The sequence below is a fragment of the Manis pentadactyla genome, chromosome 7 (assembly GCF_030020395.1).
Source record: "Manis pentadactyla isolate mManPen7 chromosome 7, mManPen7.hap1, whole genome shotgun sequence".
NCBI lineage: Eukaryota > Metazoa > Chordata > Mammalia > Pholidota > Manidae > Manis > Manis pentadactyla.
In genome coordinates this window covers 11,418,257-11,433,584 of record NC_080025.1, presented here as the reverse complement: position 1 = coordinate 11,433,584, position 15,328 = coordinate 11,418,257, and the positions used below count along the sequence as shown (strand labels likewise).

The 15,328-nt window shown below is 42.2% G+C and overlaps 1 protein-coding gene across 10 annotated transcripts in view; it reads left to right on the top strand.

Moving 5' to 3' along the window:
* Positions 1-15,328, top strand: part of FAT1 (FAT atypical cadherin 1) — a 119,032-nt gene that overhangs the window by 87,832 nt on the left and 15,872 nt on the right. For all 10 annotated transcript variants that reach the window (XR_005026606.2, XM_036894392.2, XM_036894393.2 and 7 more), the window contains 9 exons: positions 964-5,031; positions 5,532-5,728; positions 8,179-8,332; positions 9,191-9,424; positions 10,208-10,597; positions 11,880-12,094; positions 12,352-12,489; positions 14,406-14,549; positions 15,050-15,247. Coding sequence is in view for 9 of the 10 variants with exons in the window: in XM_036894392.2 (XP_036750287.2) it covers positions 964-5,031; positions 5,532-5,728; positions 8,179-8,332; positions 9,191-9,424; positions 10,208-10,597; positions 11,880-12,094; positions 12,352-12,489; positions 14,406-14,549; positions 15,050-15,247 (5,738 nt within the window). In the remaining variant the exon portion in view is untranslated. The remainder of the gene's footprint in view (positions 1-963; positions 5,032-5,531; positions 5,729-8,178; positions 8,333-9,190; positions 9,425-10,207; positions 10,598-11,879; positions 12,095-12,351; positions 12,490-14,405; positions 14,550-15,049; positions 15,248-15,328) is intronic.

Genomic DNA, 15,328 nt, shown 5'->3' with positions numbered 1-15,328 from the left:
AAAAAGATAGTAAACTGCTGGTTTCTTAAAAAAGATTTCAATCGCTGATATGCAAGGATAGAATATCATGGTGTTGCTTTGCAGCTAAATGCTTGTATATATAATAGTTAGAAAAGGTGCAGAGAAAAGCAAATAAAACATTCTTAGAGTTTCTCAGCCTCAGCACTATTGACATTTGGACCAAAAAATTCTCTGTTGTGGGTACTGTCCTGTACAGTAGGACATTGAGCAGCACCCCTGGTTTCTACCCATTAGATGTTAGTAACCCTCTCCCTCCAAGTAGTGATAACCAAAAATGTCTCCAGATGTTGAAGGCCCCCTTCTGGGCAAAGTCATTTCTGTTGAGAACCACTGACCTAGAAAATCAATTGACCTGAAAAAGATAAAGGGAACATTATTGAAATCTTAAATTTACACAGTATGGCAGATTATACACAACCTTATTCATCAATTCCCTGGGCATTTAAAATAAGGGACAACTCTCTTGAAGCCTGTTAAATTTTCTCAGTGAATCAAAGTCTTCCCTTTCATAGTGAATAAAAATATTGAGAATTTGCAAGTGACAAATGCAGAAAATATAAGTAAGTTCCAAAGGGTTTTTAAGGGACCCTTGTAGAATTATTAACTTAATTGCTGAAAAGAAGGAAAACCATATCATTTTGCATCCCATTCCCCGTTTAACCAGTGGAGAATGAGTTTTGGCTTTAGGTACAGAGTGTTATTTATTTTGTTTCTTTCTTTTCATAATTTATGGATGAAAAACTGAAAAGTCTGCATTATTTTAGGTTGGTAGAGATGAAACAAGTTGAATCAAACAAGTCCCATTCAAACGTTAACCCCTGAATTTCTCTCTAATTTCAGCATATCATCTTTGAAGATACCTTTGTTTCTGTGACTCCAACATGATTTCTGTTGGTTCCTGTGTTTTTCCTCTAACATTCTGTTTTTTTTCCCTCCTTCCAGGAAATATTGGAAATTCTTTTACAATTGATCCCATCTTGGGCTCCATAAAAACTGCCAAAGAATTAGATCGAAGTAACCAAGTGGAATACGATTTAATGGTGAAAGCTACAGATAAAGGCAGTCCACCAATGAGTGAAATAACTTCTGTGCATATCTTCGTCACAATTGCTGACAATGCCTCTCCTAAGTTCACATCCAAAGAATATTCTGTTGAAATTAGTGAAACTGTGAGCCCTGGGAGTTTTGTCGGGATGGTTACAGCCCACAGTCAATCATCAGTCATCTATGAAATAAAAGATGGAAATGCAGCTGATGCTTTTGATATTAACCCACATTCTGGAAGCATCATCACTCAGAAGGCCCTGGATTTTGAAACTTTGCCCCTTTATACATTGATAATACAAGGAACTAACATGGCTGGTTTGTCTACAAATACAACTGTTCTAGTGCATCTGCAGGATGAAAATGACAACGTGCCGGTTTTTATGCAGGCAGAATACACAGGACTCATTAGTGAATCGGCTTCAATCAACAGTGTGGTCCTAACAGACAGGAATGTTCCATTAGTGATCCGAGCAACCGATGCTGATAGGGAATCAAATGCTCTGCTTGTTTATCACATTGTTGAACCATCTATACACAAATATTTTGCTATTGATTCTAGCACTGGTGCTATTCATACGGTCCTAAGTTTGGACTATGAAGAAACTAGTACTTTTCACTTCACTGTACAAGTGCATGACATGGGAACGCCACATTTGTTTGCTGAGTATGCAGCTAATGTGACTGTCCGTGTAATTGACATTAATGACTGCCCTCCTGTGTTCCCCAAATCATTCTATGAAGCATCTCTTTTGTTGCCAACCTACAAAGGAGTAAAAGTCATCACAGTGAATGCTACTGATGCTGATTCAAGTGCATTCTCACAGTTAATGTACTCCATCACTGAAGGCAACATCGGGGAGAAGTTTTCGATGGACTATAAGACTGGTACTATAACTGTACAAAACACAACTCAGTTGCGAAGCCGCTATGAGTTAACCATTCGAGCTTCTGATGGCAGGTTTATAAGCCTCACCTCCGTGAAAATCCATGTGAGAGAAAGCAAAGAAAGCCAACTAAAGTTTACCCAAGATTTCTACTCTGCGACAGTCAAAGAGAATTCTACTGAGGTCAGAACACTCGCTGTCATTACAGCAATTGGGAACCCAATCAATGAGCCTTTGTTTTACCATATCCTCAACCCAGATCGCAGATTTAAAATAAGCCGGACTTCAGGAGTTCTGTCCACCACTGGTATACCATTTGATCGTGAGCGGCAGGAGGCATTTGATGTGGTGGTACAAGTGACGCAAGAACATAAGCCGTCAGCAGTGGCCCATGTAGTTGTGAAGGTCACCGTAGAAGACCAAAATGATAATGCACCAGTGTTTGTCAACCTGCCTTACTATGCTGTTGTTAAAGTGGATACTCTGGTGGGCCAGATTATTCGCTGTGTGACTGCTGTAGATAGAGACAGTGGCCGAAATGGGGAAGTGCATTACTACCTTAAGGAACATCACGAGCACTTTCAAGTTGGAGCCACAGGTGAAATTTCACTGAAAAAGCAGTTTGAACCTGACACCTTAAATAAAGAATATCTCGTCACAGTGGTTGCAAAAGATGGAGGGAACCCAGCCTTTTCGGCTGAAGTTATCGTTCCAATCACAGTCATGAATAAAGCCATGCCTGTGTTTGAGAAACCTTTCTACAGTGCAGAGGTTCCAGAGAACATCCAGACACACAGCCCAGTGGTCCACATACAAGCCAACAGCCCAGAAGGGCCGAAAGTGTTCTACAGCATCACGGATGGAGATCCTTTTAGCCAGTTCACTATTAACTTCAACACTGGAGTTATCAATGTCATAGCTCCCCTGGATTTCGAGGCCCACCCAGCATATAAACTGAGCATACGAGCAACTGACTCCTTGACGGGTGCTCATGCGGAAGTATTTGCTGACATCATAGTGGAAGACATCAATGATAACCCGCCCGTGTTCGTTCAGCAGTCGTACACTGCAACCCTGTCTGAGGCATCCGTCATTGGAGCGTCTGTCGTCCAAGTGAGAGCAACAGATTCTGATTCTGAACCCAACAGAGGCATTTCCTACCATGTGCTTGGGAATCACAGCAAGAGTCATGATCATTTTCACCTGGATCGCAGCACAGGTCTCATCTCACTAGTCAGTACTTTGGATTATGAGCAGTTACAGCAGCACACGATTTTTGTAAGGGCTGTTGATGGCGGCATGCCCCCGCTGAGCAGTGATGTGATTGTCACAGTGGACGTCACTGACCTCAATGATAATCCACCACTATTTGACCAACAGATTTATAAAGCCCAAATAAGCGAGTATGCCGCTCATGGACATTTCGTGACCTGTGTAAAAGCCTATGATGCAGATAGCTCAGACACAGACAGGTTGGAATATTCGATTCTGTCTGGCAACGATCATAAGAATTTTGTCATAGACAGCAAAACGGGGATTATCACACTCTCAAACCTGCGCCGGCATACCTTGAAGCCATTTTACAGTCTTAACATTTCTGTTTCCGATGGAGTTTTCAGAAGTTCAGCCCAGGTTCATGTAACTGTAATTGGAGGCAATTTGCACAGTCCTGTTTTTCCTCAGAATGAATATGAAGTGGAGCTTGCTGAAAATGCTCCCTTACACACCCTGTTGATTGAGGTTAAAGCAACTGATGGGGATTCTGGTATTTACGGCCACATCACTTACCATATTGTGAATGATTTTGCCAGGGACAGATTTTACACAAATGAGAGAGGACAGATATTTACTCTGGAGAAACTTGACCGAGAAACCCCAGCGGAGAAAGTCATCGCAGTCCGTTTAATGGCTAAGGATGCTGGAGGGAAAGTTGCTTTCTGCACCATTAATGTCATCCTTACAGATGACAATGATAATGTGCCACAGTTTCGAGCAACCAAGTATGAAGTGGACATCGGGTCCAGTGCTCCCAAAGGGACATCAGTTGTTAAGATTCTCGCAAGTGATGCTGATGAGGGCTCCAGTGCCGATGTCACCTATGCCATCGAAGCCGATTCTGAAAGTGTTAAAGAGAACTTGGAAATTAACAAACTGTCTGGCGTAATTACTACAAGGGAAAGCTTAATCGGCTTAGAAAATGAGTTCTTCACCTTCTTTGTTAGAGCTGTGGATAACGGGTCTCCGCCAAAAGAATCTGTTGTTCCCGTCTATGTTAAAATACTTCCCCCAGAAATTCAGCTTCCAAAATTCTCAGAACCATTTTATACCTATACAGTTTCAGAAGACATGCCTATTGGAACAGAAATAGATCTCATCCGAGCAGAACACAGTGGGGCTATTATTTACAGTCTAATCAAAGGGAATACTCCCGAAAGTAATAGGGATGAGTTCTTTGTGATTGACAGACAGAGTGGGAGACTGAAACTGGAGAAGAGCCTCGATCACGAGACAACTAAGTGGTACCAGTTTTCCATACTTGCCCGGAGCACTCATGATGACTATGAGGTGGTGGCATCTGTAGATGTTAGTATCCAAGTGAAAGATGCAAATGATAACAGCCCTGTCCTGGAGTCCAGCCCATATGAGGCATATATTGTTGAAAACCTGCCAGGGGGAAGTAGAGTCATCCAGGTCCGGGCATCTGATCTCGATTCAGGAACTAATGGCCAAGTTATGTACAGTCTGGATCAGTCACAAAGTGTAGAAGTCATCGAATCTTTTGCCATTAACATGGAAACAGGCTGGATTACAACCCTCAAGGAACTTGACCATGAAAAGAGAGACAATCACCAGATTAAAGTGATTGCATCCGATCATGGCGAGAAGGTTCAGCTGTCCTCCACAGCCATCGTAGACGTGACTGTCACTGACGTCAACGATAATCCCCCACGATTCACAGCGGAGATCTATAAGGGGACCGTGAGTGAAGATGATCCGCCAGGTGGTGTGATCGCCATTCTGAGTACCACAGATGCTGATTCTGAAGAGATCAACAGACAAGTGACATATTACATAACAGGTAAAAAAATGGAAACGTAATGGCTCGATTTAAATCATATTAGAAGTATAAATATGAGATACACATTTTATGACAATTGAGTCAAAGGGATGATTTTAGTTAAGTAGAAATATAATCTATTAAGTTACACTGGAAGTTCTTTGAGCAAAGTACACAGTTGTTCCATTAGACAGTTTTTGGTTTTTATGACTCCTTTTGAAATTCATACTTAACGTAATAAATATGTTGCAAATTAGAAAGGCAAAACGAGTTTCAATATGAGCTAAAGTATTATTTAGTAGTCTTCATATTTTATTTGGCTTAATGTGTTTAAATACACATTGTAATGCTGCTTGGACTTCAAAAAAAGTAGGGAAACTACCAAATTGAAATGTAATTTGTTTAGAACAACCTTAATTCTTTCAGACCACATCGTATTTCTTTTGTATATTTATTTCTCCTGTTAATTTATTTCTTACTGTAATAAATTTGCCTGTCATCTTTCTTCATTGGTTTCATAGGAGGGGACCCTTTGGGGCAGTTTGCTGTTGAAAATATACAGAATGAATGGAAAGTCTATGTGAAGAAACCTCTAGATAGGGAAAAAAGGGACAATTATCTTCTTACTATCACAGCCACTGATGGGACCTTCTCCTCCAAAGCTATAGTTGAAGTAAAAGTTCTTGATGCCAATGACAACAGCCCGGTTTGTGAAAAGGTAGGCTATTCTGTCTTTAAATTTATACGTTATAAATTCAGATTTCTTTCTTAGACCTTTCAGTAGGACTGCCTGTTGTGTAATTCAAACATGTTTCATGTTATCGCCTGCCATCTACGCAGTGGTGAGTGTTAAATAACATGAGTTAGATTTGCTTCAGAGCTATTTTAGGGAATGCTACATAGCTTCAACACCTTGCTCAGAAATGCTGTGCATTACAGACAGGATTACAGTTGAGTTGAACTCCACAAATGCTCTGTATAGTTTTCATGGAGGGATTCCCTTACGTGGCGGTGAGGTTATTGGGGGAAATACTTGGCCAGTGGTTGTTGATAATGAAGTTGTGTTTTGCTGTAACAGACTGTGTTTTGGGCACTTGCTACTTTACACACCAGAGAAAGGGAGCCGTTGGTGAGGTGGCTACCGTACCTACGGGGCCCACCACTGAGTATGAGAACAGGCGGAGGGCTCGAGCAGGAGGGCTCCCTGCAGCTGGAGGAGCGGGGCCAGGTCTGCCTCTGAGCAGCAGTGAGGAGATGGTCAAGGAGAAGTGCAAAGGCAGGGGGCGTCAGGGTAAACTAGGTCACAGAGGAGGCTGGGAAGGCCCTTCCGGGGAGGTGGGACTTGATCCTTGAGAAAATAGGGACTCTTTGAATCCTTTCGTATTTGAAAGATGGTGACATGAACCAAGAGTTCCTTAAAGAGCTGAGCTTCGTAGGACTCTGTCCATTTAGACAAGGCCGAGGGTCAAAAGGGGTGGATGGTGGTAGGCAGGGGTGGCAGAAGGACAGAGGCACCCCAGGAAGCTGGTGGCCATCGGTCCCTGCCTGGATGTAGCCACCTGGCAAGCAAGAAAGGTCAGGGTGGACTTGGGTCCTGCAGGAGTGACTGGGAGGAAGACCACAGCTAAGCATGGAGTGGGAATTGGGACGTGACGAGGCGTGTTGAGTTCCCTTTGAGATTTGTTAAGTTTCACTCAGTGGGACATTCAGTTGAATGTGTCATTCAGACATTTAGAGGAGGTGACATTGAGGATGGACATGAGGGGAGGACTTGTAAACCAGGCAGTTTCTATCGATAACTGACAATTGGACTCATTTGAGAGGATAGTGACAAAAGGAAAAAAGAGGAGAAGAGGAATTTCCCTCAGGAGATGTAAGCAGGTGAATGGTGTCAGGGCAGTGATGCTGAGAGCGAAGGAGAGACTTCAGGAGGCGGGGCGGTGAGCGGAGTGACAGCTGGCAGAGGACCGAGAGGTGAGCCCCGCCACGTGCGCCCTGACCGGCGTGGGCGTGGCGGTCTCGGTGTCATGATGTGGATGGACACCTGACACAGGAGATCAAAAAGGAACCTGAAGTGCATTCATGAGGAAATAGGTTGGGCGAGTGAAGGGTGGGGAATAGAGGTAAAGAGGGAAGAAGAGCCGTAGGTTAAAGGCAGGCTGGGTAGAGGACAGTGACCTCCGGAGTGCAAGAGCAGCTCGCTGCAGCGGGGCAGGGGGCCGGCTGTTCTCAGGGAAACGGGCACGAAATACAGTCCGGAGGGCAGTGGAGCTTAGGGGGACGAGGAGCTCACTCCGAGCCATGTTTGTATACATTTTGGTGGTATTTATGGGGGTGGGGTGTGAAGATAACATTTGGAGGGGGTGAGAGTAATGTATGTGTGTGTGCATATATATATATGTCTGTAAGTGAGTGCTGTTTGGGAACACTTGCCTATTATTTGGATCCTACCATCTTTGGGAATGGTAAACCTTGGACACTAGATCATTTGAAATCATCACTAACTATTGCAGAACATCCTGTTTCATGAGTCATAAAATGCAGTTCACCTAAAATTGAACTCACATTAAGAAAGTAAATTCAACAAAATCTTAATCTGTTTGTCTTATGTTTTTGGTTTATGGCCCGGATCTCTAGTTGGAACTGGAAACAACTGTTCACTAGAGAGTTTGGTCAGATGTGAGTAGAGGGGTGGGGCCGGGTAACAGAAGAGGCCTGGCGGAGCCTCTCTAACCCCCACCCCACCACCACGTGGGAATCTGTGTTTTCTTCCATGACACGAGGACCACTTCTCTGTCAACTGTAATGATATGGTTCTGTGTTAAGAACACTGTTAAGATACACAGGAATTTATTTTCTAATTTTTAGGTAAATACGGAGTGCTACTTACCTTTTCTCATAAGGTTTTTAATTAAATATGAAACCAGCTGACCAAGTATTCAGGGCACTGTAGGTTAAATGCCACGTCCGACTCTTGCAGCGACATGGAGTTAACTGTTCCATGACTCCTCTTTGTTTTAAATGTGTTTTTAAAGAAAACTAGTTTTGAAAGCTCCTTGGACTTTAATGTTAGTCTTTTCCCCTGCTTCCCATGACCAAAGTTAAATGAGTTATTTTCCATTATTCTCTTGGCAGTCATGGTAATAATATTATTTAAAATCTTCCTAGACTTTATATTCAGACACAATTCCAGAAGATGTCTTTCCTGGGAAACTGATCATGCAGGTCTCTGCTACAGACGCAGATATCCGGTCCAACGCTGAAATTACTTACACATTATTTGGTCCAAGTGCAGAAAAATTCAAACTAAATCCAGACACAGGTAAAGATGGAGTTTGGGGCAAAATTAATTGTGTTCCAATGATGTCATATATGTGGGTGGTAATAGATCACAGAGAATTTGAAATTAGAGCTGTTTTCTCGTCAAATTTACTCAAGTGCTACAAAACTGGCTTCTTTTAGAAATCTAATCAGCAATTTAATTACTTACACATTTGGGTAAGTAATTAAATGCAAAATCTGGGCGAGATAAAAAATTAATAGCAACAATATCCCCACATCGAACTAAGGTCTTAAAATTTAGAATTTGTACTAACTTCTTTTGTTTAAAAAAACTCAGAAGTTGAAGTATATCTCAAACTTTCTAGTTTATCCATTTTACATACTTCGTTTTCTTGAATTTGTGGCCATGTTTATAATTTAGCATATTCATTAAAATGATTAATGGCATTTTGTTTGTCCTTATATCTCTAGAGTTTGTTCTCCTCTTAACAATTTGTATTTTGTTAAATGGTGGTTAAGTAACATTTTTCTACTTCCTTCTTCCCCCCTCAACTGTGAACTCAATGTAAGCATATGAATCCAGTTTTTGAGTCAGTTTAAGAATATTTTAAACCAGGTAAATTAGGTAGCTGTTTTGCTTTTGTGCCATATTATCTAATGCAAGAGGGCCTAGGCTCGAGATCTGTATGAGGTAAAGAGCTGGCCCCTGGCAAGTGCAGAACCTGGAACTCAGCACCCTCACCGAGCTGTCCCCTCCATCACGGCTGCCGTCAGCCCCCACAGGACGGCCGTTCCTCAGGGCTTGTGGCTGTAAGAGAGGGGGGTAAGGAATAAGATACGCTGTTGCGGTTCACATCTTAAATTTCAAGTGAGTCTGTTCATTTTTGTTTGTTTTTAGGTGAACTTAAAACATTAGTGCCCCTGGACCGCGAGGAGCAAGCAGTCTATAATCTCCTAGTGAAGGCCACAGATGGAGGCGGGAGATTCTGTCAAGCTCACATTGTGCTCACGTTAGAAGATGTGAATGACAACGCCCCCGAGTTCTCTGCTGACCCTTACACCATTACTGTGTTCGAGAACACAGAACCTGGAACACCGCTGACACGAGTGCAGGCCACAGACGCGGACGCAGGTGTGGACTTGATGGTGCTGTGGCTCCCACTGTGCCTGAAGACCAGGAATAATCTCTGCTTTAAAGCCCATTCCAAATCCAGCTGGTGTAATTTACCTTATAACCCCATGCATGGTGAATAGCTCATGGTGGTGTGTTAATTCCTTAGCATTAAAAATGGTAGCTCGAGAATAGTGAATTCCTTTTTACTGAATGTTTGAAGTCTCCAGTTTATGCCCAGAGAGTTTGTTGAAAGGTACCTGTGTTGTCCCTAAAATACTCGTTAGTAACTGTATGAACTGATCTTCATATCCCACTGAATTAATTAATGAAGTGTAATTTGTGAATAAACCATCAGTGACATAGAGATTTTAGTATCATAGGAACATAACAGAAGCAAATGCTATATTGTTACAGTTGTACAAACATTTGAAAATTTTTATGGACAAAATAAGACTCTAAGATGTTTACTCACAGCATTTTAATAGCAGAGAATAAAAATAATTTCTTCACTCATACTAATACCAGAGAATTAGAAGAGCAAAAATGTTACTTTTCAAATAAGTCCTTGTCACTGCAGGTCAATAATAAATAGACTTTGTTTTAAAAGAGCTTAGCATGAGGCTCTTTATAACAATTTTTAAAAGCCAGGTAACTAGGAAATTATATTTGTTTTAATTCAGTAAATTATCTTAAGGTTACTCTTTTAAGATCATAACCATAAGAATATTTTAATAACGCACATTAGTATTTTCCTTTTTTAATGTTTTTTTCCATTTTTTCTTCATTTCTTGAACTTCACAGGGTTCAATCGGAAGCTAGCCTACTCACTGATTAACTCTGCTGACGGACATTTCTCCATTAATGAACTGTCTGGAATTATTCAGTTGGAAAAGCCTCTGGATAGAGAGCTACAGGCGGTGTACACCCTCACGTTGAAAGCTGTAGATCAGGGTTTGCCAAGGAGGTTGACAGCTACCGGCACTGTGGTTGTGTCCGTTTTGGACATAAATGACAACCCACCCGTGTTTGAATACCGTGAGTATGGTGCCACAGTGTCAGAGGACATTCTTATTGGAACAGAAGTCCTTCAAGTGTATGCAGCCAGTCGGGATATTGAAGCAAATGCAGAAATCACCTACTCGATAATAAGTGGAAACGAGCACGGAAAATTCAGCATAGATTCTAAAACAGGTAACCCACCCTGGAAATGAGAGGAAGCCCTCTGTTCTGCCAAAAGGCTAAATTTGTCCAATGCTTTACTTGATACAAAGTGACAGATTCTACATACCAGTAGATGCTCAAAAAAGATAAAACTCTTTTGTTGTTAACTTGAAGTGGGATTCAAAGTAGTTTATAAGACTTTGTAGTTCTACATAAGGTACATTTCTGGCATACCCATTGTAACTATAAGCAAATTAAATAGAAAACGTAAATATCACACTCTAGTAGTTTAGTAAAGATAGAAAATGTAAATCCCTAAAGAATAAAGAATGGAAGATAGTAAAGAATCTTACATAATAATTCCTCTTTACTGCCCTACCCCGACCATCAAATTCATGTGAAATAGCTTCCCATGTGAGACAGTAATTTTAAACCTCTTTGGTCTTAGTTTCTATAGGGGGCATCTGATAAGTCATTAAATTGACTTCTTTATTCTAGTTAAATATAATAGTGGAAGTTGTTAGAATCACACTTACTGAACGCCTGCCGGCACCGTCAGGAGTCATAAGCACTGCGACTCTTGCTGCCTGAATACCTCTGTAGTCTTGTTAACCTGTGGTCTGAAAGAGCTGTAAGTCTGTGGTGAAACGCTCCACCCAAACTGTCTTTAATAGTATGTGACTGTGGATGAAGAGTGGGTGTGTAATGATGCTGCTACAATACATATTTTAACACATACCAGAAAATTGTTATTTTTAGGGCTCTTTTATCCCATTCTCTTTTTCAGTAGGATGGACTATTTTAGGTGGTGAGAAGGAAAGATATTCAAGGAATTATTAAATCAAAAAGGGATTTTTTTAAATGATAGACTATAAATACAGGGTTCTAGTCATTTTTTTCCAAGGTGCACATTTCTGTAAAAGAAAAAATAAGAAGAAGAAAGGAAACTAAGAGCCAAAGAGTAGAATATTTATGTTTTCTCTTTATAATATTGTGTGACGTCTCTGATAAACTGGTTGAGAAGGACTAAGTATATCATCATTTTTTATAGCAGTACGTAGATAGTATTGACTAGGAAAACAATTTAAATAACATGAGCATATCAGGAAAATAAGAGTAATAAATAAATATCCAGGGATGGGCAAATTCATAATTTTTAATTGGCCAAATTAAAAAATTAAAAGCGTGCATAAATAAGTAAACTACTTTTGAAGCAAAAGTTTACATTTGTTTTAAAGTGTCTATTTCTGTCATGGTAGGAGAAAGGGGTGGCATCTTAAATTACTGGAAATAATTTTTCTTCTCTGTACAGGGGCCATATTTATCATTGAGAATCTGGACTATGAAAGCTCTCATGACTATTACCTGACTATAGAAGCTGCTGATGGAGGCACACCTTCATTAAGTGATGTTGCAACTGTGAACATTAACGTGACAGATATCAACGATAACAGCCCAGTGTTCAGCCAGGACACCTACACAGCAGTGATCAGCGAAGACGCCGTGCTGGAGCAATCCGTCATCACGGTGTGTGTTTTCTCCCCCTGCAGTTTTCTTCCTCTAGATCTTTGCAAGAGATTTTTAGTAATAGTGATCCAGTGTTTGTAGCAGCCATACTTGAAAATAATTTGAAGGTACAGAAATGCCTTTTGTTATCCCAATCAGTTACTGGCTCTGTTGTAAATAAGTGCCTGATAACAGCTCGGTGTTGGTCTCAGAAATGGGCCTAGCAGACTCTGTCCCTTCCTCAGCTGTCCCATAAGCAGGACTGTGGTGTTTTGCAGGTTCTGGCGGATGACGCTGATGGGCCCTCAAACAGCCACATCCGCTATTCCATCATCGGCGGCAATCAGGGAAGTCCGTTCACAGTTGACCCTACCAGGGGAGAGGTGAAGGTGACAAAACTTCTCGACCGGGAGACGGTATGTGGAAACGTTTGGCTTTAACTGTTTACAAAGTCTCAAGTCAAGAAATAGAAGTTCCTTGTGTTCCTATCCGCTGAATCAGCCCTGTTCTCAAAGCCTGATGAGCAAGATATAAATACTTGAAAAGCAAATACAGTATGACAATCTCAAGAAACTAGGAGATGTGTTTCATATTGACATGAGGTTTGGATAATAAAAGGCTGTGTTCAGGGAGCTCCAGACTGTTGGTGAGCTCAGGCATAGCGTAACGAGGAGACGCTTAGTAGGGCTAAGGTGAGTCCTTAGTAGGGCCAATGTTAGAGTCACGAGAACCCAGGGAGGTTGGAAGACCAGTGACAGTTAATCGGTTGTGAAGCGACAGGAAGCCTTGGTTGGGGAAGTCGCAGAGACAATTGAACAAAAAAAAAACAAGTGGAGAGACTTTGTATGGGAAAAATGGGAATCCACACGGCATAGGGGTTTCTCCGGCCCTGCAGAGAAAGCAGCCTGTCAGGTAGTCAGTTTTCTTTGTCTTGCTGTGACTGAGCGGGGTGTTCAAAGAAGAGCAGGGAGGGCATGTGGTCTGAACTCAGCACTGGGAGAGGTTGTTGAATGTGGTTTGGATGCAGATTTTAGAGGAGAGTGGCATCTTTTAAGTAAGATTATTCAGCCAGTGTCAAACTTCAGAGATCTAAAAGCTAGAAACAGAGGCATGGCACATGGCTCTGGAGATGATGTTAGAAGCGGTCTGAGGTTTGAGACAAATGTGAGCAGACAGGAGAGGCAGGACAGGCCGGACAGGCCTACCTCCCCCCACGTGCCCGCCTCCAGGGGAGGGAGGGGAGCCACTGCAGGGAGGGCCGGTGGGGAGGAGCGAGAAGTGGAGGGAGCCTGGGTTTGGGGAGCTGGGACTGGAAGGACATTGGTGGTAATAAAGACCATAGCTGCAGGATAATGAGTAAATCTAAGCTTAGAGGAATTTGGGAGATAGTGATGAGATCTATTTTAATTCCTTTCTGAACCTCTTACCTTCGAGCAGAGACATCCCACGAGTTCAGGAAGCACAACTCTTAGTACTGCTGTTCCTCGGGCAGAACAAAATTTAACATTTGTGACCAAGGCACCTCTCAGCCTGGGCAGTGCACTCATGTCCGCTAGGAGGTGGCCTGTGATGGGTCCCAAGCAAGTTTGCCCTTTTTCGTAGGAGCATCTTGTCGGGACTGACGTTCTGCAGAACGTGCTCTGGGGTTTCGCTGGCTCTCTGACTTCTTCAGCCACTCCTGGAAGAGATGGCCCTGGAAGCGAGGCTGCCTCCCTTGATCCCGTTTCTTTTGCAGGAAGTTGCAAAGAAACAGTCTTGAGGAATTTGGATAGTTGACTGCAATCTAAGCATAAAATTGATGGGGATGTGATCTGTAGTGTCCTGAGGTGCTGAAAATGAGAAAGCACTCGGGAGAAACAGCTTCCATCTTCTTCCAACTGAGAGTCACATTTGGGCCCCGGAGAAGGTGGCCTTACCTGTTTATTACTAAGGCAGCAGCTTTTGAAATATGTCAGTATTTTTTTTCTCATCATTTATATTCATTTTCTGTCTTAATTTCTGTTAATAGATCTTCAGGTTTTTAACTTACAATGCTTTAATGGAATGAGCACGTTTTTGAGGGTCATCAAAGAATCTGATCACCGTTGGTAACTTTCTGTTGAGCAGCTACATTGCATTTTGTAAATAGTTATTTGCAATGTACTTGTTTGTCCATTTTGTAGTTACTTGCAGTGTACTTGCCTGTAGTTTAGGGAATTGCTCACACCTGGAACACAGCTAAGGCCTAGTTACTCAGACCTGCCCCTCCCGGTTGTCAGGAGTGTGCTTCTGATTAAACCCTGTTCTTTGGCCTCGTGGTAAGGCACATGCCTTCTGTCTTGTCCCCAAACAGATTTCAGGTTACACGCTCACAGTTCAGGCGTCTGATAATGGCAGCCCCCCCAGAGTCAACACAACGACCGTGAACATTGATGTGTCTGATGTCAACGACAACGCCCCCATCTTCTCCAAGGGCAACTACAGTGTGATTATCCAGGTGATCTTGGGGCGCTGAAGGGCTCATGGTCTTCTGGAAATGAGCTCTGTCATTGGCCTCAGTAGCTCATTTGAAATATCTTCCTTTTCCAAAGACTATTTTTTTAAAAATAAGAGTAAAATTAGAGGGGTCTGCTTCAATACTAAAAGATGACACTTTCAAGATACAACCAAGCTTTTATCTTTTTGTGTGTGTGCTTTGGTTTTTAAGACCTGGCTAGCTTGATTCTTAATCTTATTTTCTGCCTGCCTTGCTTTTCTTTCTTGTTCCCTCCTTCCCCGTCCTTGACCTTCCCCGTTTCATTTCCTCCTCTCTCACCTCATTCCCCCTCCCCTCCTTTCACCTCTCTTCTCTCTCTTCTCTCAGTTGGAACATCGATACAGCTTTATTTTCCATGTATTGCACATTATAGAAGACGTGCGTGTGTCTCTTCCCGTGCAGGTTTGGTTTTGTTGACGGCTGTGTGTCTTCTGTTGTTTGCTTTTATTTATCCTATGCAGGAAAATAAGCCTGTGGGGTTCAGTGTGCTGCAGCTAGTGGTGGCAGACAAGGATTCTTCCCATAACGGCCCTCCCTTCCTCTTCTCCATTGTGAGTGGGAATGAGGACAAGGCCTTTGAAGTTAACCAGCAAGGAGTCCTCTTGACCTCAGCTGCCATAAAGAAGAATGTGAGAGATCATTACTTGCTGCATGTGAAGGTAGTAAAGGCTTTCTTTATGATGTCCTCATGGCTTCATAGAGGGGGGCTGCTTTGGTGGCCATCTGCATAAACAGTTTAC